We start from the raw sequence: 23,031 nt of genomic DNA, 5'->3' as shown, positions 1-23,031 counted from the left end.
GGCGATTTGTCAGTCCCAAACCAATTAACACCAGTTTAGATAAAACCACTCCAGCTGCTGGGGTTGCAGCTGTACCAGCTCTAGAGAGAACCTCAGATGCTGAGGAAGATGGGAATTGTGTGGTGCAGGGAGAGGTTCAGGGAGCACAGGGCTAAGGCCTGGTCTGAAATTTGCATCTCTTCAATCAAGGCTATTCCTGCCCCAGGAGCCATTTCCAGTTACAAGGCATAACATCAGCCACTCCGTGGTAACAGCATCAATCCATGCCACATTAGAACACTTTCTTGGCACAATTTATTTTTTCTGACCCAAACAAATAAGCCATTAGCAAGTCATTAACAATATTCTACCCTAAATTGTCAGTTTAACAGCCCTGTAAAAACATTTTTAGTTTAAAAACAAAAGTGTGCATGCTGCTGATATTAAAACTGCAGTTACTCTTTCAGGAGTACCAGCTGTTTTGTTGCAAAGCATTTCCAACATACTAATCTGTACAGTAGAGACCAAGACTCGTCGAAGGCAGTAGACGGCTGTGTCAGGTGCCTCGCAGGGCGCGGGGACAGCGACTCTGGGAATTTCTTGGACACTTCCAGACAGAATATTCAAGCCCTTTTGAGAGTTTGGTTCAGGCTGACCAGCACATAGTGAGAAAGGATTGTACATTCGTCTCTAAGTTGAAGTGAGCTGAACTGGTGTAATTTAGGCTCAATTCCAGATGCTTGGGTTTGAGCTACTCCTTGAATAATGGGCTGTTCCTTACGCGTGGTTTTCCATGTCAGCGATCACTGGCACTACTTTTGGCCTTGCTACTCCACACCGATGAAAGCAGGGAGAACAAGGAAAGGAACAGAAGAGGATCTTAAAATGAACAGCTTCTTGCCAAAACAGCAAGGATACCATTCCCCCTTGTCCCAGGCTCCATGGATATTTCTATCAGATTTTCATATTGTAAGCGCTTCTCAGAGAAAGCTCCAGAACAGTGAGTGTTTATTAGAATATTTTTTGTTAAATAAAGAGCAGGAAAAAAAAAAAGGAAAAAAAAGTACTGCAGATTTAATTTCACATCTTGGCTCTGCTCTGACAAAGGAGAAGTTACTGAACTCAGCAACCACTTCTTGTCCCAAGCCAGGGATTAATTAATGCCCCTCCCAAAACTTGTACCTGCCCCAACCCACCCCCCAACCCCAACCTTTCCCATTTTATTTCCCAACTAGACAACACTGTTGGCAAATCAAGACAGCATGAAACGTACAGCAAGAAAACAACAAACCCCCGTGTGAAGTGTGCCAACGCATCGGGGAGCTCTCCTGTGCTGCTCCCCCGGAATGCTGCCGGAGGCAGCTGTACCTCGCACGGAGGGCACACTCCGAGCACGCTGCACAGTGCGACCCTAAGTGCTGCAGAACCACAGGACAAGAGACCGAACACCTGAATCTTCCCCCCAGGACTTCTCTTCAGGGATACGCGCGTGGTTCTCCGAGCGCGGCAGCAACACTCGGTGAGCACGAGCCGACGCTTCAGCACAAATCCCAAGTCTCCAGTTGAGCACGGCGTAAGGCATGTGGACAAGAGAGACACGAGCAGGACGCAGCGGGAGCAGGGGACAGCATTGGTGAGCCACACTCCAGTTTGTCCGTCTGACCCCTCTGCAGCCCGATTCCCACCGCAGCCGACGCGATCCGGGTGCTGCCGCAGTGCTGCTGAGGCTGTTTGGTTTTGGCCAACGGTTCCAGACCAGCTCCTTGTGGTTTCACTCGGATGGAAACGCAGAAACATTGGGAAGCTGTCGGAGAAGCCGTAGGGATGTCTGCAGGGATGTCTGCAGGTGATTCGAACTCTGCCCTCAACTTCAAGTGTCACTGCACTAAATCGGGAGATACTGGATGGGGAGTAAACTGGCCCAGCCACTAGCACTGTCACAGAATGTGTGTTTTTAAAAAACAGAACAAAAGGCAAACAGATTAATTATGAACCCTTCTTTGCAGAAGCAGACCAGGATTAAAAAAAAAAATTCCCACGAAATTAAAATGTTAGATCCTCCATCTAAAAAAAAATTTATACAGATGTGCTGCAAGTGATACCCACATGGGTCTGAGCAGCACCTTACAGTACAGACTAAGACTTGAAGAGCTGATCTCACATTGGAAGTCTTCTATTAAAAAAAAAAAAAAAAAAAAGTGGCTCTGGCTGGGGTGACACAAAGGGGACACTTGGGACACTTCAGAGCATGAGGCAGAGGCGGGGCTGGCAGCGGAGTACCAGGAAAGGGGCACTTCATGCACAAAATGTATTTTACAAAATACAGATCCAAAAACAAAAAAGCAAAAAAAGCCAACAAAGAAAAAAAAAAAATCCCACCTTGCACTAAATCGCAGCACTCTGAACACTTGCTCTGCCCCAGGCGGCTGCCCATGCCTGGTGTGAGGGAGGAGGCATGGAAACGGGGAGGGGAGGGAAATCCAGGTCTCAGTCTGCTTTTGGGAATTGCCCTCGCAGGGACGTCGTCAGTCATCTGATGTCAGACACGGAGCTCTCGGAGTACGGCGTGGTCATGACCGGGGTGCCGTTGTTGGCCAGACAGCCTTGCCTCAAGGTTTCAAAATACGAGGCCTGCACTGGTTTATGATACTGCAGAACTTTTATGGCATCTTCTATCTTAAACCATTCCCTTTTCCTTCCTGGGGACAAAGAGAGAAATCAGTAGATGCAACCTAACAATGTTCTCTGATCTCAAGGGCCTCCCCATCCCCAGGGACAGGTGTTTGTTTAGGGCAGCACATCCCATCTTGCATTTCTTAATTTAAAAAAACATTATTTTGCTATTTCTGCTATTTCTATTCAAGCCAGATGCTCATTTTAAGGCAACTCACAACACACACACCAAGCACCAGCCAATTTCCATCAGTTTGCAAGTAGACTTCAGTTTCCTGTGGACAGCTCTCAGTTCTTACTCTTCCCATAAAGACCCTGAGGAGAGTCATGTTCCATTTGCTGCAGTGCAGTCACAAACCTTGTGGCAACAACAGGTTCATTTCCATTTGGGAATCCAATTCAAATGCAACGATTTCAAAGATAACAGGGAATGATTAACCCACATGTATTTCCTCTAGTCTCAGACAGGACAGTTCTTCATGCTCTTTGCTTGGTACCTTCCAGTGGAAGAATTAAACACAGAATTGCTGCAGAGGCAGCTGGACACTTACTTGGCTTCTCCTGGGCCACAGAGGTAACAAAAGCATCAATTTCACCACAAATTATTTTTCCAAGCAACCAAAGGACACACCTCTGCCACTTTTCCCAATGACACTCACACAGATTCCAGGTCCCAGAGGGATGCTGAGCTGACTTGTGGTTTGTTTCCATCAGTTAATGCAGCAAGCACCAAGCTTACCAATATTGACCGAGTCCTCCCAGTCCTCCAACACTTCGGTGACGATGAGTACGTAAACATAGGTCCTGTGCTTCCTGTCCCGGTTCTGGAAGGCAAAGGGGACACAGTAACAACCAAGCTCCCACAGCAACAACAAACCTTTTCAGGCAGGGGGGCACTGGGCAATTGCAAACTGCCCACCTTGGGTGCAGCTCCTCCCACATCAAAGCTTGTTCGTAGCTGCTAAAAACTGTTGTGTTTTAAATGTGAGATGGTCTGAAAGCGTTAATAGGGACACCCAAAAGTGTAGTTCCTGATCTGTGGAGCAGTGCTTTGTGGACTGATGCGCTTACAAATTAGTTCTTCAGCTGGGAAGATTTTTACCTATTTCACATGAAAGAGTGACAGAACAACAGCAAGAAGAGCCGTGTCCGGTACCTGCTGACTGCCAGGTGTGGCTGTGAGTGCTAAAAATGAAGGGGGACCCCACTCCCCAGCTTTTGGCAGCCCCGAGGATATTCAGTCACACCAGTTATCACCAGTGACTTCACTGAAGCGCCCACTGAAAACACCAGAACTGCTGAGCAGGTGTGTTTTTATTTACCAGGGACTTTGAAGTTTGCACCAAACCAGCACCCACTCACCCCACAACCCTGTAGAGCCATTGTTACTCCAAGACGATTTTTTGCAACAAAATTTCACAGCGCCCACGTCTGAAACTTACCTCAAAAATTCCCACTAATCTTCCTAACGTCCCTTTCACTCCAGCCTAGGGAAGTTAAAAGAGAAAAGAAACATGCTTTAACAACAGCTCAGTATGTGTTTCCTACTTGTTGAGCAGGACCGGCTCCTTTAGGACAGGAAGCGAACACTCGAAAATTCTGCTAATCTTAAACCAACACAGTCACAAGACAAGCAGCAGAAATTTATCCCAAGCACTCAACATCCAAGCATTCCCAGGATTTTTTTTCTTGTTTCCCTACATTCAAACAATTTTGAATTCAATCTGGAGGAAGAAGAAATATTTGAGGAGTTACTCCTTGCATAACAATACACTCCTCGTGACCACAATCTCCTCTGCAGGTTATTACAGCCTGAGCACGGGGAACATTGGCTTTGGGGTTTAGCAGTTTTACCCCTTCAAAGTCAGAGTTTAAGGAAATAAAGTATGTGTAAAGCATCCACTTACACTCCAAGAGCAACGTGACAGCTCCCAGGTATTTCAGGGGTGTCCTGCACACACTTGAAACAAGCCAATAAAAGCACCAAATGCTGTGATGTGGCCCCGGCAGCAGGCACAAGAGGGGTTTGGACATAACACAAAGGGCAGATCCATGCTGAAATAAAGCTCTTGAATCAAGCAGAGACACAAATCAAGAGATCTAAGCAACAGTTTCGTCTATTTGAGTACTACTGAGGATGTACCACTCCATCACATTTGGTGTCCCTTTCGGTACCTCTCTGCTGGCTCATTCCCCGCCCTCCTCAGCTCTCCGTGCAAAATCCGAGCCCACTCTTCTGCCCTTGCTTTATATTCCCTCCTTTTTATGACTGTAAATGGTTGGAACTCAAGTGCTACAGACAAGATGAGATCTTGCTCCATGATTTAACAGGTCTGAACCAACCCACGCAGCCTGGCACACGACCCAGCCACAACTGGGAGGTAGAGTCGGCTCCGTCTCCAGCAGCTGGAACACATCCCATGAACAGCCCAGGGAAATTGTGCCTCTTGCAGATGAGAGACAGAGATCTGATTATGCCAGACTTCTCTTTTTTTAAAAAAAGATGTTTGGGTCACATTAATGATAAGACAAATTCTCTGTCCTGCTGACCAGCTGCTGCACAGTCTCATGTTGTCAGAAAGGAAGAATTTTCCTTAATGAGATGATTTTCCTGGTTAAGTTCCAGCCTACTGCATGAACAGGCACCAAACAATCCAGCCAGAGCACACCTCACTCCTGCTTCCAACAGGAGCTGATGTGGAACTGCCCCAGGAGCAAAGGGGCTGGAGCTCCCTCACTACAAGCAGTCACAGAAATCTATAAATCCTTTTGGTAACGCACTCACTGAGCTCCACTTCTAGGAAGTGAATAGATCAATCTTTTATTTCATTTTTGGACTCAGGCTTTATTGTCTCACCAGTACTTCTGATATCCTGCTTAGCCCAGAGGTGCCCCACTGACTGTGACCCCAGGGGCTATTTCTGGAGCGAGCAGCAATTCCATGAAGGAGCAGCAATTCCATGAAGGTCGGTGCCCATGTGTGCAGGACGGGCCGGGCAGAGCCGGCCTGACCTTTGCGGGCGAGCGATTCCACCTCCTCTGCCAACCCTGCTGACCTGGGCTCAGCCTTCTCTGAAGGCATCTGGAATGCAAATGCTTCAAATGCATTTCCCTCAAGGAACTCCTTCAGCACTGGGATGTATTTTTAGCTAAGCCGTGTTCAACAGGCAGCAGCAACACAGGGAGGAACTGGAGGCTTCCACCTTCACAACATACGGACATGAATGCATTAAAAGGTGAAGCATAATCAAATATTTCTGAAAAATAACTGTCTTAAGCCAATTCTTTGCTGGTTCCTGGAAAATGCTGTTGAATTTCTGCTCTCCTTACCTGTAGGCACTGAATCAAAAGCCAGGGATGCTGTTGTGATGGTTTAGTGAACTCTCAAGTCTGAATAGAAATAAATCTATCTCCAGGCAACTGGCCAGCCTGGAGATGAAGGATGAATTCTGCTCAACCAACCTCCCAGGCAGTTTATCCCAGCTCTAGAACTGTGTTGGAAGTAGCAGAGGGAGGTGGGGAGCGCTTCCTTCTGTGCTGGTAGAGACGATGGAAATAACACTGTCTGCAAACCAGGATCTTCCTGCTCTGTCCTGCCTGGTCTTATTTGCCCAAAAAGGCACAAAAAACGATACCAAGACAAACATGTCCTGTAGAAAAATCATGTTGAATTATCATCAGACAACTTGAGAAAGCTCTAAGCTTTGCTTCACGCACGAACTTCTCATGTGCAGTTGTAAATGGTGACATAAAAGAATGATTCGGTTCAAAAAAGCACTGGGCTGATTTTATAAAGCAAGTTCTTACTAAAGCCTGCAAAACACATCAGTCACTGCTCCTGGGGGCCAATGCCTCTCTCAGTCCATTTTCCAGGTACAGTGGATTTTAAAGACAACACACAGGACACCCAACACCAACAGGATTGTCATACACCTGTTTTTGATAAATTCCCACACCAACAGGAGACTTGGTCTCGGTACAATGGAACCGACAACCATGCAAGTGGAATTCACAGTCTCACACAAATTTCTAACGCAGAAGTTGCCCAAGACCTATGAGAAAATAACCTATAGCTGTTATCACTAACAAGTCAAGCTTGGTAGCCAGCAAGACAATTGCCAGGCTCCTCCCTGGGCAAGCTCCCCATCTCTCCATTTCATATAGGCCAAGAAAATTTTCTTGGAGCGTTAAAGCACAGTCCCAGGCTCACCCAGGACTGCAGCAGGATCTAAATCTTAATTTGCAGCAGATGACTCAGGAATTTTCTCCTCGATAGTAAATGGATTGAGAATGCTGTGCCCTCCTGGGCCAGAACAGTGAGTGAGGCAGAGGCAGCACAATTGATTTTGTACCCCTCTAAGCACTGGAAGTGCTGCACAGGGAGCCCGTGCTGCAATCCTCAAAGTACATGGAGAATCCTAGGAGGATCCTAGGAGGATGTTACTGAACCCATCAACAGGGGTTGGACAGCGCCAGCACCAACTGTTCCAACTGCAGGTGTGGAAACAAAGCAAGGCAATCACACGACAGGATTCCCTGGGAGAGGCACGCTCAGGTACAGCAGAGGACACACAGAGCTGGCAAAAGGAGCTTTTTCCCTGCTCTGCTGATCTAAATCAGTGTCCAGGGTCCAGGGGAGGAGGAAAAGGCAGCTCTGGCAAGAGCACATCAGCCACAGACACTGCAGAGCCAGCTGCCTGACCAGCACACACTTCAAACCCCCACCGCACCCAGAGGGGTGGGCTGGGAGCTCAGGACAAGGAACAAAAACACGGAGGAAATGAAGCTTTACTAGTTCTGCTGCTCTTGGAACAACTTGTTTTAATAAAGAAAAATTACTGAAGACATCCAAGAACAGCAGGTTCAGGTTTCAAAGCTGAAAATAAGTTGGGGTCAGATGCAAAAAGCAGCCTGCAGCAACACCATCTGTTCCTCGGGACAGCTTTTATTTCCTTCCATCTGAGCTAAGGAAAATGTGGGTTGGAATTTCAGCTATTTTACTTTGCTCTATTAGGCTCAAAGCCTGCATCTACTACAGATTACTGCTGGGCAAGAGGACTGTGGTGGAACACCCAAATCTTTGCTCTAAGACCTGCACTACTGAAGGTGCAAATCCCACCCAGAAGGGCTGGGGACATGTTTGAAGGATGCTGATTCCAGGCCAGCTGGGCAAACTCTGCCGTCTCAGAGAGAGTCAGACTCATTCATCTAATTCTGTACTGTATGACACCTTTATTTGCTTCTACACTTGTGAAAGAGAAATGAAATTCCATGTCAGAATGAAGAACTTTCAGACACTGTACTCGTTTTTGTGAAGTTCGAGTACCCAGGGTTAAGGGACAGTGACTTTGAGCCACCACTTGCACTGGGTATGACCAACTAGGAGGAGTTCAAGGCCATCATCTTATCATTCATCTTTAAAAACAATCTTCCTATTTTAGCACTGAAAGATATCGATATCTGTGTTCTAAATCACTAACAAAATACATGAAACAGGAAAGATTATCTATAAGGTATGTTTAGAAGAGAGGAAAAAACAGTTCCAGCAACCAGATCAAAGTACTGCCACGATGGACTATTCTTGATATTGGCACCAATTGCCTGTTTGATCACAGATCAAGCACAGCTTATCTGGCTTTTGACTCCCATGAAGAAAGCACAACTAACACTCCTGCAATGCTATAAAATTTGACATTTACTAAGTATTTAAAGGTCAGGATGTGAAGAATGCTCTAAGTGAAAAATGAACTGGTGCTGAGTTTCACAGATGAGTGTGAAGGCTTTTTTCAAAGTCACTCTATAATAAGTTTAAGGCACCATGATGTTCATCAGTTGCTCACACTTATAAAAACCCCTTATTCCTAAGCAAAAAACAGACTCCATGAGCACCAACACCTGTTTGAAAAGGGCACACACCTTCCAGAAGGTGAACTTTAGAATGCACATGGAGCTCCCAGCTCTGTAGGACTGACTCCAGCACTTCTCAACAACCTGTCAGAAATAAGAAGGTTTTTTCTGAAGAGGCTGCTCTGACCCAGAGCTGCTGTGTGTCTACTGTCACTCTGCCACAAACAATGCCCAATTACTCCAGTCACTTCCAATTTCATGCAGACAACAGCAAGCATGACAAGTGTTGGTACCTGTCTATGTTAATACTTGTGCTGGTGCAGACTCATACAGATAAAGACTACCTCAAACTAGGACAAGGACTTGAACCGGGACAGAGGGATCACAGCCTTCACTCAGAATCAACATTTCATTTTTGGAACAGGAAGAGGGAAAAGTTAGATAACTTTAGATGACAATTATTCCAGCAATAATGTTCATAAACCCAAACACACACACACACAGTAAAATTAAAACAGTGAATGCAGAAATTAAAATGTTCATTTTGGGAAGAATATTTTGAAAAAAATGCACACCAGGCAAAAGAGAATGAACTGAGAAGGGACAGCCTATTGTCATCCTCAAAGCCACAAGCAATGGGAAGGGTCACAAGTCCTTACAGCTCTTCCAACCGGCTCTTACTAAAAATGGGAAAAGGCATACCAAAGTCAAGGAAAGAAACCCCACACATTTCTCCCACAGCTTTGAGCAGCATTGCTCATTGACATGGGGAAAACTGGATTTTCCCTCTCCCAGCTTGAGCAGCAAACTGGAACTGTTCAGCTAAGCTGTGTCCCCACAAGTGACAGACACGGCTGTCCCAGGAGAGAAGCAAAAACATCAAACCTACTCAGAAATCAGCCTCAGCTCCAACTGACCCCAAAACACATGGAAGGGAGAGCAAGGGCTCCCAGCAGCCTCCTGAAACCCTTCCTGCCAAACCAATAGCATGAACTGGGCAGCTGGGTGCTCCTGTCCTTCCCAACACTCCTGCTGTGCTCCAACAACATCCCCCCTGCACGAAGCAAACAGTTCCTGGAGCCCGAGGCCAGGGATGTGGGGGATAATTCTGTGTGCAGATCACCAGCAGCACGGGAGCACAGCTCATCTGGGAAAGGCCTTGCACTCCTACAGCTCTGCCAGCACCACTGGCAGCTGCAGGGCGCTCACACCAGACAGATCTGTGTCAGCTCCTTCACCTGCACCACCCAGGGCTGCAGGTGCCCAGGTGATTCACGGGTGCTCCCAGCGCTCCGAGCTGCCGCCGCTCCCTGTTGGGAGCAGCTGGGCAGAGGTGCCTCGCTGAGCAGAACTCACCCCTGCCAGGCTGCCAGGGCTTGAGTTACACTGGCAGTGGGCACCGCTCCACGTGAGCAGGGAACACCAGCCGAGGAGCGGGATTATCTCAGCCAGCCCAAACCAGTTCCTGCGCTGCCGGAGCCGTGCCAGGGCTCCCTTCCAGGCAGCGCTGTCATGGAAAGAGCGCGGCTCTCCCAGGGCGCTGCTGCCCGTGCAGGGAGCGTCCCTGCACATTTATTTTAAGGGTTGAGAGGCGAAGCTCTGCACCTCCTGAATGAACCCTGGGCTTCTGTATCAAATCACTTCATTATTAATAACGCTTGGGCTGAAAAGCAGGACTCTGCAGCTATAAATATTTCTATTGTTCTGGTTACACTCACTTTGGCTTGTAAAGTGGTTGAAAGGTTGCCGAGTTACTGGAAAAGCAGGAGCTGGGCTACAAGCTAGAAATAAAATTTGCAAGCAACAATTCTCAGTATTAGAGGGACCTAAAGACACTTAAAAAAATAAACTTTGACTGTATAATCTCTTTCTGATACACTGCTAGATTATAAAAACATCCGAAGAGAAACACACAACTCGAGATCTGCCGTATTAGGTTAGTCCAGCAGTACAAACATTCAGAGTTTTGTTAGACAGCAGCAGGTACTTCCAAATAATTCAGGAAGAAACCTGCATGTACCAGACAATTCAATAAAGCAGCGACAGGAGAAGCTTCCTCCCAAGTCCCATCAATTAGCTCTTGATTCCTGTTCTGCACAGAGCACAAAGATTTATAACCCTCTTAAAAGCATTTTTAATCCTGCCTTATGTAACTGTGAACCTACTTGGTCATTCCATCCATAATTATGCAGTCGTTTCTGAACCCAACCATCTCCCCAGCTGGTTAATATTCAGAAGCAAATTCTAAAGACATGTTTTACATACACTGCAGTCAACTGCCATTTGCTGCCTTTACACTTCTTATGAAGAAAAAAATTGTTCTTCCAGCTTTAAGAGAAAAATATGCCTTCTCCCTACAGCCCACTGATGTGTGTTTGATCTGCTATTTGATCTCCTTCCTGAAACAGCTTCATGCAAAAAGGAAAAAAAAAACCAAACCAAGCAACCAACCCATGCACACTTTAGGAATTGCTGCTGGTAACTTATGGCCAATTTCACTTATTCACATAAACCTCACCATGTGTTCTAAACCAAAACATACTGAGGTCCCTATATTTGGAGTGCTTCTAGTGGCTCATAAGGGTTTATTTCTACCTTCTACCCAAGTACTAGGCAGGTCCACAAAGGCACAGCTGAATTTTGAGTTCTCTTGCAGAGAAAACGAAGCAATCATCACATATACATTGAAGTGACTAAAGCTGAACTTTATTTTCAGTTAAAGGTATCAGCCAAGGACAAGTTCATTCCAACAGAGAGGTTTAATTACATTCCCATGTTCTCTTTATTTAGGACTCCATTTTTCTCCCACGTGGGATGGGGATATCACCAGCGACCCAACCTCACTCTCCACCTCAAGGAGAAGGAGGAAGAGTGATGAAAACAAACCCACAGAACCCGGGCTAACAGTGCAGGGTGAAGCCACTCACCTCTTCACAGACCTCACGCACGGCGGCCACGCCGGGCTCCTCCTCAGGCTCCATGCCACCCCCGGGGACAATCCATCGGTCCGGATGGCGACTACTGCTCACCAGCAGCACCTGTGGAGAGCAGAGCACAGCTGATGGGGCACCCCCAATGCTCCCTTTCAGGGCCCAGCTGAAGGGCAGAGATTGTCTTTGTGCCTCACACACCCCCAGACACGACCCACCCAAGGCGAGGCCTTGCCAATACTCGCTCTTCCCTCAGCCCCATCCAGACAGCCATGGAAATTCCATGAGCACTGACACCAAGGCACTCCCACGCTCCGTGTTGCTTCAGTCACTGCCTCTCCCTGCTCTGATGCATTGTAGGAAAAGCTGCCCCTGCACACCAAAACACTCGTTTGCACTGGACACAGCATCACTCACAGTGTGAGTTCACTGCAGAGTCCTCACAGCTTGGCACGCACCTCAGGCAACAAGAGAAATGCCCAGATGCTGCTCAGCACCTTCACCCCAGCTCTGCAGTCAGCACTGGGCTACTTTTGGTTTAGAGGAGGTTGTTCAATGAGGTATAAGCAAAATAAAAGCCAATATTAAACCTATTAAACTTAAAACCCCCAGGAAAGGGCTGCACAGAAGGACAGACTTTTGTGAATGAGAAAAACGGTTCAACCTTCCTCCCAGGAGGGATTTGCCATACACATGCTTTGTGGCAGTTTTTTGTGAAACACATTTTATTCCAGTGCAATTCTGCTCTGTACAAGTTCAGGTTCTGACTTGCCACCTCCCAGCAAGACAAACTCTAACTAACACTCTCAACTGGCTACAGACTGTCCCAAAGAACAGCGAGACGCTGTGCTTATTAAATCGACTTGCAATACATCCATGAGCAGAGATGGAAACTAAAAACAAAACTAATACTGTTGTCCAGCTCTCTATACAAAGCTCCTTCATTAGAGTCATCCTGTTGTACTTCATCATTTCACTGGCACAAAGCTTGGAGCCAAAGAGACTTGCTCCAGAAACTTTCCAGCATACCAGTCCAATTAGGTTCCAGGCCAGCTGTAACAGTGTCAGACATTTGGGAGTTACACTGCAGAGACACTGAAATCCCAGGCTTTACTGGGGAAACAGTGAGCTGCCAGTAGGATATGAAAAGATTCACACTAATTATCAAAAGCAATCTACCTACAGAACTCAAAATTAAATTTCCAAAACAAAAACAAGTACAAGATTTCCAGACTTTCCCACAGTTTTTGGTTTATCTTGAAAATTCTCATCTGCCAACTGACCAAACTCATACTGGAAACAAATGAAGCTGCAAGGGCCACCGCAGTTTCACAGTTCCAAGTGGGATGGTCCCTGCCTGTCCTGTCCTCTGGCCAGGCTATGACAGAACAGCATCTACTTTACAGTGACATCCCGAGTGTTTGGCCCTCTCCAAGAGGAAGGCAGAATTCCTTTCCCCCAGGCATCCAGTCCATGTAAAGCACCACCAGAAAGCCATGCCTAAATAGGGAATGTAAACTTCATTCATCCTCAGAGCCCTCGGGACAGCAGCCAGTCCCTGCCAGGCCATCCCTAGCCACCTCAGTTTGCCACTGTGCCTCTTCCTAGCACAGTACTTGACTTCTACTCCATCCTCACTCATCGTCCAGAAGAGTTTGGACTCTAATTCCTGACTCCAGGTCAGCTGGTGATTCCAAGGACAAAGCTGAAAGAGCAGGAACAGCCACTTCAAGTGCACCTTTGCTGCCCGGTAAGGAAGCACCAGCTCTGCCACTTCCCATTGCAATTCAGAGCTCCAGCTCAAGGCAGGGAAAAAAAGTGGAAAAATATTTTTTAAAGCTGCAGAACGAGATCTTTGAAACTCAGCACAGCAAACCTCACACCCCTGAACTCCTGCCACCTTCCAGGCGTGAGAACAAGGATCTGCTGTGGAACCCTGGACACAGACTGCTCCAGGAAACCTGCTCGGGCTGAGACAATGCCTCAGCAACACATCAGGAGGAACTTTTGGGTGTAAACAACGGTTTGAGGCAAAGTAAATTAACTTCAGCTGCTCTGGCAGTTGAGCATTTTCTGAATAGAACTAACATGAACAACCCTTGCTGGGAAGGAAAAACCTGTCATTCTCACACTTTTATGTAATCAGACTATTTCCTGTTTAATAAAAAGGAAATCCCATCAAGAGAGAGCAGGAAACAAGCCCTACAAGGTCATTCTTTTAAAACAACTTCAAACAGGATATTGCTACCAATGAGCTCTCCCAAGACAAAGGGGCTGAGTTCCAAACAAGGGGGAGACATTGCTGTGTTGGGAAAAAAAACCACACTTCCAACACCAGTCCCGTATCCCGATACATGCATTCAGAGGGATCAAGGAAAAGGTTGTCATCATCCAAATCCCAGAAAGGTTTGGGGTGGAAGGGACCTTAAAGCCCATCTCATTCCATCCCCTGCTACCTTCCAGTAGACCAGCCCAGGGTACAGGCGGCTTTTTGGCTCATTAACTTCTTTATTACATAAATAACTTTTATTTAAATACATTTTGAAGTAGTTAATTTAATCTAAATAGCCATCAAAAGTACAACAAAATTTACTTATTTTATTTTTTTTAATCAGGCTAGAACACATAAGAAGGGTGGAAATTTCCATTTTATCCCTGCCAGGCAACTGTGTTTAAGATGGCTACTGAGACTCTTGGCCTGCCAGGGATTTTGGAGTTGGATTTTGAAGCCACGTCTTGAAGACTTTTTGGAAAAGCATTTGCAGGTAACACGTCACATGGCCAAGTTGTGTTTTCCAGGATTTCAAAGACAATTATGTCATTTCAAAGCAGGGAAGTGAGCAACACAAGCCTGTCTGGCAAGGCAGGAGGTGGCCCTGCTGAAACTTTCACACACAATCCCCCACAAAAGAGAAAGTTTAGAAAAACAAGCCAAGTTTGAAGTGTGCAGCAGGGGCTCGAAGCAGAGCCTCATGGCAAGGACCTTCAAAGCTGCACACAACAAACAAATCCAAACAAACCTGAGCAGGACTAACCCCGCCTGGAGGAGACAGGAAACACACCAAGACATCTAAGGCTGCCCAGACAGCCACATGGAATAAGGAGCTCCATGGGAAAAGGGGAAAAGAGTTTGTCCCTGGGATAAATCCTGGGCATCCCCGATACACAGTGCTGACTTTAAAACAACCCAGTTACACACAAACCTACTGTATCCACATGGAGGGGTTTTCCTGGATTTTTTTTCACAGGAATAATGGGGCTCTGCAAAGCAAAAACTGGGCAACCAATATCAGGCAGAGAATTAACTCCCCATTTGTGAAACAGAGGCAGAGGGATTCCCAGGTTCTTCCATGCTGTGGTGGATTTAAACAACAACCACCAGCCATAAATAAAACCAGAGCAGCAACACCATAAGGAAAAGGATTCCTCGAAAGAGGCTCCACAGCAGCATTTGAGCAGACGAAAAGGGCCATGGCCCTGTGAGAAGCTGGGCTGCAGTGTGAGTAGAAAATGAGCTGAGAACCTTCCAGACCCCCAGGAAAAGCCAGTGCTATCCACCTGTGCCAGCCGGGGCCCGGCAAGCTGGCAGCCAGCACAGGGAACAGCAGGCAAGATGTTAAATCCGGGGTCTGGCCCAGCAGCCTCCTGCTGCCAGGAGCCGATCCATAGCTGCTGGCTCCTGACACAGCCTCTGCACTGCCTTACAGGCTTCCTCTCAATATTTTCAGACTTTCCCTCAATATTGACATGCTTCCTATGAATACTGTCGTGCTTTCTATCAACATTAAGCCATAAATCACATTGTTTGCACAGCGACTGAAGCACAAACCTCCCGGCATTGCAACTCATTTCCCACTCCAGCATCATTTATCAGAGCACAGCCTGCAAGGAAACGCTGCCGCAGAGGCTGCAGGAGCTGGGAGGAGAAGATGGCTGACTGCAAGGCTTTTGCTGTACGATCTGCCTTTGTCTCAAAGTTTCAGTTTAAAACAAGTGTGTTCTCAGGAGCTGAGCTGTGCTCCCATGTGCCCCATGGCCAGGCAGATCCCAGAGCTGGCGCTGTGTCCAGCGTAACAAACACCTTGGATCCTTCACTCAAAATTAACAAACATTCTCCCAATCCCCAAATATCATTACCGAAATGCTTTTCTACCTGACAAAAGTGAGATGTTCATTTGACCACACCAAACAACCTTTAAGCCCTGTGACCAGCAAGGGGGGAGAACTGGAGGAGCAGGGAGGAGAAGAGGGACACTGCTGTCACCAAAGCTGTGCAAAATTAATCTCATTTCCCCAGCAGCAACACGGCCTCCCCAACAAATCACGTGTTTTGCCAAACTGCAAAGGCAGGAGGGCCCCAGGGCACACGCCAGGGCTTACGGGAGGGCTTCTCCCACCCTCTTGCTATTCCAGGCACGTTCCGGAGCTCGCACATGGCAGGAGTGAGTCCAGCCCGTGGTCAGCAGGGCTACAGCCGGCCCTGCACCTGGCAGGGTCAGCAGCTGGGACCACAACACACACTCTCAACAGCCACAGAAATCCCTCCTCTGACCATAACAGCCTGTCCTGCCAGGAGCATTCCTGTTCCTCAACAGGATACGTTTCCTTAGACAAGTGTTATTTTTGCACACACACCTGCACCAGGCTCCGTGGGATAATGGGATTTAACCTACAACGTGGTACCCAGGAACTGAAGGTGGGAAATTCATGGCAGGACGCGCAAAGGGGATGGGATTTGTGCTACAGAACTTGACAGAAGTAAAGCACAAGTTTTGGAATGGGAGCAAGAGGTGAACTGGAAGAAGTTCAAGTCATTTCAAGTGCTTGGATCACACCTACAGTCCTATAACCAGAGAGGAAAAAATACAGCAGATTCTGTTGGTTTTTAGGCTGCTGGTTAGAATAACAATAATAAATCACCACGTACCGCGCTGCTGCTCTGGCTCCAGAACTCCACGGGTCCTGTTACTGCTACTGCAGCGCTCCTGCGACTTCAGAGCCACTGCCTGCTCCTACCAGGGAGGAACACGATCCCAAGTCCTCCCTCTCCAGTGAAATTATGGTTTAGATAACCACAAAAATTATCTGCAACATGCCTTCCCAGGCTTTGGGAGCAGCTGAACTGCCTGCAGCAGCGGCCGCTGCTTTCAGAAGCCAAGGGCTGATAAGGGGCACTCCCAGAGAGAGACCCCAAACCCCAGAACCTATTTCTGCCTGTCAAAACCAGTTTGGTGACCACTCAGTGCTTACACAACTTGTCCAGGCGAACCTTTTCCAGAAGGAATACTGGCTTGTAAAGTGCCTTTTTGAATAAGGGAGGAAAAAAAGGCAATGAAGGGGTATTTGGGCTTTTTACAGAGCCCAAATGACTCTCGCTGTCAGCAGCTGCACGCTTTTCTGATTAACCACCCTACTCAGGAAATAACAGCACACACAAACTCTTAGGAAGCTGCTCAAATATAAGTAGTTAATTCTACACACAGCATCAATATATGTCACCAGCATGAGGAGAAGCAATCCCTGAAACATCTGACAAAAATCTACCCATCAGGTAATCGTATCTCTCCAAATTTCACAGGTTAATGTGAAATTTCTGAGAACAGAGTCAGTGTGCAATATCCAGTAGCAGAGACAGGAATTCTGAAACAAATACACAAAATTTGAGAGATCCTTAACTGGTTCTGTGCAGTCAGTCACTCAGTTGGGCTGAAAAAGAACAAGTGCTTAAAGAAACAGAGGCCCAGCTTCCCATTGGATGTCATCTACGGCATTTCCACATGGATGTTTGCTATTTGTAAGGTAGAACTGAGTTCATTAATTTTGCTCTATCCAAGCAAACCAGGAGAACTCTCCTTATTTTAAAAGAAGGTAAAATTCCAAGCACATGATTGGGGTTTTTTTGACTAAGAAGGGAAAGAGCTGTTTTTCCAGACTGTGGGAGACCCTCCATGGAAAGACTAAGTCCCCTGGCAGCAGTCCCTGCTGGGTGCACCCCCAAATGCTGGTACCTGTCTCCACACTGCAGGAGTTTGTCTGAAGGGTGCTGAGATGAACCAAGTCAGGCAACTGGATGTGAGGGTTTTTTCTAAAAAAAAAAGTGGGGGGGGGCACAGAACACAGAGTGAGGAGAAAAAGGTAGGAAAACCAGCTCCTAGCCAAGCAGTAAATGGATCTGAGGTGGAAGAGATTGCACAGCAGTGTTCTGCAGAGAACAGACACAGCCACCACTGTTGGGTCCTTCTCCACAGACCAAGGGTGGAGCACACCCTCTTTCCATATTCATCACTTTTCCCTGAGCTGCAGCAGAACAAAACTGACTCAATTCTTCAGTTTCACAACAGCTTGCTGAGCTTCCAGTAAATGAAGTGAAAATTTAACAATTTTCATTCTTTTGTTGTTTGGGAAAGTACAAGAGACTGTGGAATCGCTTGTAAAACTGTTTAGTGACAGCTGCTTTTGTGGGAAGGCAAAACACTTTTTAAGATGAAAGACAGGTCTTGCAGAGGTTTATCCATGCTCCTGCTCTTGGAGAGCACAATCTACAGTTCTACACAATCTACAGGGCTGAGAGAGACAGGAGAAGCACAGGCAAGAGATCCACTTCCAAGCTGCTCCTTATCCCCCTGGAGATGCAGTAACAGGTTAGCAGCAGACCAGGAGAATTTTATTTGGGTTCAACCACAACCCTTTTATGCAGCAGATGGGAGCACACGGCCAAGCCCAGCCATCAGAACAGGGATTCTGAGAGTGTATTCCACGGAAAGCAGGATGATCATATGATGCTGGATTCGCTTACATCCCAACAGCGAAGCACTCAGAGTGGTTTTAGCTGTTATTGGTTTACACTGGGGCCGAGGCACAGGGGACAGCCCAGGAGCACCGCGTGATCCCCACCACACTCGGCGGGTTCCAATCCCAGCTCTGCTGCGTTACATCACAGCTGGAGTAAAACCGGCCCAGGAGAGGCCAGAAGGAAAAGAAAAAAAGGTTCGTTTGCATTCCAATGGCTTTCCCAGGGGCCACCCGGCCCAGCTCTCCCCGTGACCGAAGGGCTCGGCGTGTGCCAGGGCACCGGCCCCTGGGTGAAACCTCTCTTCTCCCAGCTCCATTCAGGCCTCATTCACCGCTCAGAAAAGATTCTTCCAGAGGCATTTTCTCCAAAAAAAAAAGTCTTTAAAAATGCCCGTGGTTAACGAGCAGCTTGTCCTTTCACAGACACAATGTGGGCATGTTCAAACCCGCCGCTGCCCCAGCCGCGGACCCACGGCCCAGCGGTGCCTCTTTATTCCTGTCGAACGCCACCCGGAGCACGGCTCCATCTGCTGCGGCACACTGAGGCATGAGGGGCATTTTCTGGGATGTTTCCTCATGAGAACAGCTGGTCCGCACAAAAAATATGTGTGTTACGTAAAAATAACACCCTGATGGCAATGCTGAGGGGCAGGGACATCCCAAGCAATGAACGCACTGATTGATTCCAGAGGTAGCGCAGGACTCGGGAGCTCTCCCTCCACATTCTCCTTCCACAGTTCTGCAAATATCCCGGGAGTTCACTCCATGTGAAAAGATGGGAATAGCAAAGTCCTGGTGTCTGGCTGCTGGAAGGTCCTTTGAAGTCTGTTCCCACTCTTTGAATGAATCCCGTTGCTGCCCCGGCTCTCCCTGTTGCCCAAGGATTGTTGGGAAACCACACACAATTTGGGGGGTTGCCACAATGCCCAAAAAATGTATTTATTTTCTCCATTTGAGATTCATGTTGAAATGAATTCTCCCTCTGCTGCTTTTTAAAGGAATATGTAACAAAGGCATCTTTTCAGCCAATGCTTGGTCTTACAAAAACGTTCCAGAGCTTTTTTCATGCCCAAAAGTAGCGGCTTCCAAATGCAATGCAGAGACAATGTGCGACCTCCAGCAGCATAGGGAAAAAATAAATCACTTAAAAACTAAAAAAGAATGAAGTATTTCTCTGTTAAGACTCTTTATTTGCAAATGTAACACCAAACCAAGGACATGGTGTTTTATCAATCTCTGGGGATCGCTAAGATTTCAAAGAAAAATACATCAGTGAACTGAAGCGTCAGGGGGAAACACCTAAACAGAAGAAAGTAGCCTCCTCTGTAAGTATAAACAGAATTCTCTTATTTTTTCTTGTTCACTGACAAACTTTTTTATTTCAAGAACTAATGAGGGGTTAGAAACAGGAAAAAAAATGTGTTTTTTGAATTCATAGCAGGAAATGAAGAAAGACAAGAGCAAAGTTCTACTGTCTCTAAAGCATTTAAAAGACACAGTAATGAGAAACAGCCAGTCTTAGGAAAAATCCTACTTTAATATAGAAAGTTTAATTTATTTATCAAAACATGCTTCTTTTCTTCTCTCTTTTTTTCCAACACTAAGCTTTTAATAGATCTTTAATGTACATACTTTGGCTCTGGCTCTTTCTCTCCTCCTTGGAGACACCTTTTAAATAGATCTCAATTTCCATTTGAATAGAAGCAATCAATAATAAAATACGTCAGTAACATTAAAAAGTATTATTGTCCAAGAGCAAACCATTAAAACTTTCACAGCCATTTACAACTCTGTACTTAAACGTTTACAGGCAACACCTTGTTTGCTATCAAAAAAGTGCAAGTAGCAGTGAGTGGGCACCAGTCAACTTCTCTTGAAGTCTATTTAAAAGCCAACAAATCAGAATTAACCCAAGAAATAATTAGAAAGGAAAATTTATAAGGTGTCCTGTTAGCTGATTTCACTCATTGACAGAAGTTTAACTTCAATGCCTTTTGGCCAAGGCCAGGTGCAGGATCTGAGCACAGAGTCCGTCCCAGTGGGGTTAATTCTGCGGGATTGGGTAAAAACTTCCCCAGATGTATTTCTGACAAGCCCTCTTCCTGGGCAGCTCCCAGAGCAGAAGCATAACAGATGGGAACAGAGGATGCAGATTCAGCTTGGGGTGCAACTCACAGGTACCACACACAGCCCTTCAAAGGCTCCCAGATCAGAACCGTCCTTCCCTGCCTCACTCCTGCTGTGGCTCCTCACCGGCAGCACACACACGGCACATCCCGAGGAAACCCACTCCAGCCCAGCCTGCAGCACTTCCACAGCACCCAGTGCTCCCTCCCTGAGGTGTCCCAGGGCAGCACAGCCACTGCCAGCTGCCACTGCGAGCTCAGGGACGAAGCCACCAACAGCGACCACAGGGACAACACGGCGCTCACCCAGAACCTCCACTGCCCCGCACACAAAAACCTTCCCAGAGCTTACAGACCCCTGGGAATGACCCGGCACAACCAGCACAGGGAGCCAGCTCCCTCAAATCCTGCCTGAAACCAGAAACAGATTGTTCTACTCCAGCTCTTACCTAGAAACTAGAGCCTGAATGAGTTTACATTCAATCCACTGTAGGTGGAGACCACAGCAGAGACACAACTGACATAAAAGTGGTTTTAAATCTCAGCCTTACACCAGCCTGACAGCTGAGCCTGCTGGAAGCATCTGTCCCATGCCAGCATGCCTCTGGAACGAGTTCACTTTCCTCCTTCAACCTCTTGGGTCAGCACTGTGACACTGCCCCACAGCCTGGTGTCCCAGCACAGTGAGGGCTCTGACAGCTGTCATTAACACACCTCGATGTCCCCAGCACCACGAGGGCTCTGTCACCAGCTCCCACGGGCCGGAGGAATCAGCTGGAGCCTGTACAACACTGCAGGCTGAGGTGTGTTAAAATAAAACTCACAACCAGTCACATGCTGATTGCCTCAGACACCTGTCAAAAGTACTTTTCTACCCTCAACCACACTGCAGTCACACATGGCCAAGCCTCCACCTCTTGAGAAGAGCCTGCAAACTGCCCTACTAATGGTGTAAAATGGCATCAAGGCACTCCAACGCCCTCACCCACCCGTGCTGAGCACCCCCAGCATCATCACACAAACAATGATGTTCTTCTTCATGGTCAGTCCATAAATTTCCTGGAAGCCCGTGGGAAGGACCAGCTACACTGAATGCTGCACCAACACTGCTGTCATTTCAGACCATTTCTGCTGAAATGCTGACACTCCTCATCACGCCAGCACAGCTACAAAGGGCTTGTGCAGCCTCGTTCACGTTAAATAATAACTGGATGTATGCTAATTGCCTTTCCTCCAGTGAACTGTCTGCATTCCCTTCCGATTTCCTGTAGCTACAAATATGATAATGAGGAGAACAAAGACTTTAGCACAGCCACTCGGGCACAGCAAATGCAGTGGAGTGTGTACGCCCGGCTCCGGCAGCAGCAGCAGAAGGGAACCTGCAGCCTTGCTGCTCTGACCGCCCCGAGCCCACCTTCAGGAGGTGTCAATAAAGACTCGTGTAAAATCGCACATCGCAGCGAAGTTTCTCTTTGTAACTTCCCGGACAATGCAACCCCTTAGCAACGCGGCCGCTCTGAAACCAACCAATGCACCTTTAATTCCCACTTCCTCCCAAGCTCTCTGGACAGCAACTTCTGGCACTCCATCAGTCCCCTTTTATCCCAGTTTCTTTTTATAAATCCAAGGTCAGGTTTCCTCTCCCATCTCATGTGATGTGCTGGACTGAAGTTCTGCCAGCGTGGTCGGTCCCCTCGGCTGCCAAACCCCCTGCCGCGCTCCCCTCAGCCTGTCCCGCCGCCCACCGGGCATCTCCGCGGCTCCAGCGGAGAGGAATAACCAAGTGGGAAGCACCAACTCTCCCAGCGACGCTGAACTGCGCTTATTAAAAATAAAACCCCGCTCGGACCGAGTCCCCCTACCCCGGCCGGCTCGGGGGTCCCGGGCCTGCCCTCGCCCCCCGGCCCGGCCCTCACCTCCTCCTCGCTCTCGCTGCGGAAGCACAGGCAGGCCGCCCGCTTCTTGTAGCCGTCCCCGTCGTAGGTGCGCGTCTGGTTGGACTTGAGCTTCATCATCCTCCGCTCCGGGGGTGGCGGGGCCGGAGGACGCGCGGCCCGGAGGGCGGGGGCGGGCGGGACCCGCCGGGCGGCGAAGGACAGGGAGGCGCGGGGGGACCGCCTGCCCACGACAGTCTCTCTCTGGGTCTCGCTTTGTGGGTCTCGCTACGCGCTGCCGCCCTTCGCCCGCCTCACCCCTGCCGTCACTCCCGGCCGCGCCGCCGCTGCCGCCCGCGCTCCGGCCACCGCCGACGACGACCGCGCCGCCATCTTGGGGCTCGCTACGCAAACGGCGTAGGGCCGCCAGGCGGGGAGGCGGCGCTGCCCCTCCGGCCTGACGGCGCGCTCGCTACGCAAAGGGCGCAGCACGGCTTCCAGAATCGCTCCCCCCGCGCAGGCGGCGCCGCCACGCCCCCGCCCCGGCTCTCGCGCTCTGCGCCATTGGCTCAGGCCGCGTTCGGGAATAGGGCGGGCGGCGCGGAGCGGCGGCGGCGGGCGCACGGCCTTACGCAAACGGCGCACGGCCTTACGCAAACGGCGCAGGGGCCGGGCCGGCCGCGCGCACGTGGCCCCGCTGTGACAGCGGCTCCGCGGGGACAGCGGCGCCCGCCCTGCGCCGCGAGGGGGCGCTGCAGCAGCGGCAGCACCGCGGGTTCGTGCCAGGCCCCGCCCCTCCGGTGACAGCGC

The 23,031-nt window shown here is 48.4% G+C and overlaps 1 protein-coding gene across 1 annotated transcript; it reads right to left on the bottom strand.

Moving 5' to 3' along the window:
- Positions 1-276: 276 nt before the first annotated feature.
- On the bottom strand, positions 277-22,609 carry LOC121657503 (diphosphoinositol polyphosphate phosphohydrolase 1). Its single transcript, XM_042013286.1, has 5 exons — positions 22,264-22,609; positions 11,427-11,537; positions 4,095-4,139; positions 3,392-3,476; positions 277-2,678 (listed from the first exon to the last, which is right to left on the bottom strand). Exons 1-5 carry the CDS (start codon positions 22,360-22,362, stop codon positions 2,509-2,511), a joined length of 510 nt encoding a protein of 169 aa, XP_041869220.1. The 5' UTR covers positions 22,363-22,609; the 3' UTR covers positions 277-2,508.
- Positions 22,610-23,031: the final 422 nt, after the last annotated feature.

The sequence above is a fragment of the Corvus kubaryi genome, unplaced genomic scaffold, assembly GCF_017639235.1.
Source record: "Corvus kubaryi isolate FWS band 111438036 unplaced genomic scaffold, C.kubaryi_AGA036_p1.0 split1-37355, whole genome shotgun sequence".
Taxonomy (NCBI): domain Eukaryota; kingdom Metazoa; phylum Chordata; class Aves; order Passeriformes; family Corvidae; genus Corvus; species Corvus kubaryi.
Note: the sequence above shows the minus strand (reverse complement) of the source record. Positions and strands in the feature narration are given on the sequence as shown.

Excerpts from the sequence above, each read along its gene's own strand:
- LOC121657503 (XM_042013286.1), bottom strand. The coding sequence starts at position 22,362 with ATGATGAAGCTCAAGTCCAACCAGACGCGCACCTACGACGGGGACGGC. Across the intron at positions 4,140-11,426 it reads TGCGTGAGGTCTGTGAAGAG|GCTGGAGTGAAAGGGACGTT; the intron begins GTGAGTGGCTTC and ends TAACTTCCCTAG. Across the intron at positions 2,679-3,391 it reads GGAGGACTCGGTCAATATTG|GAAGGAAAAGGGAATGGTTT; the intron begins GTAAGCTTGGTG and ends CTTTGTCCCCAG.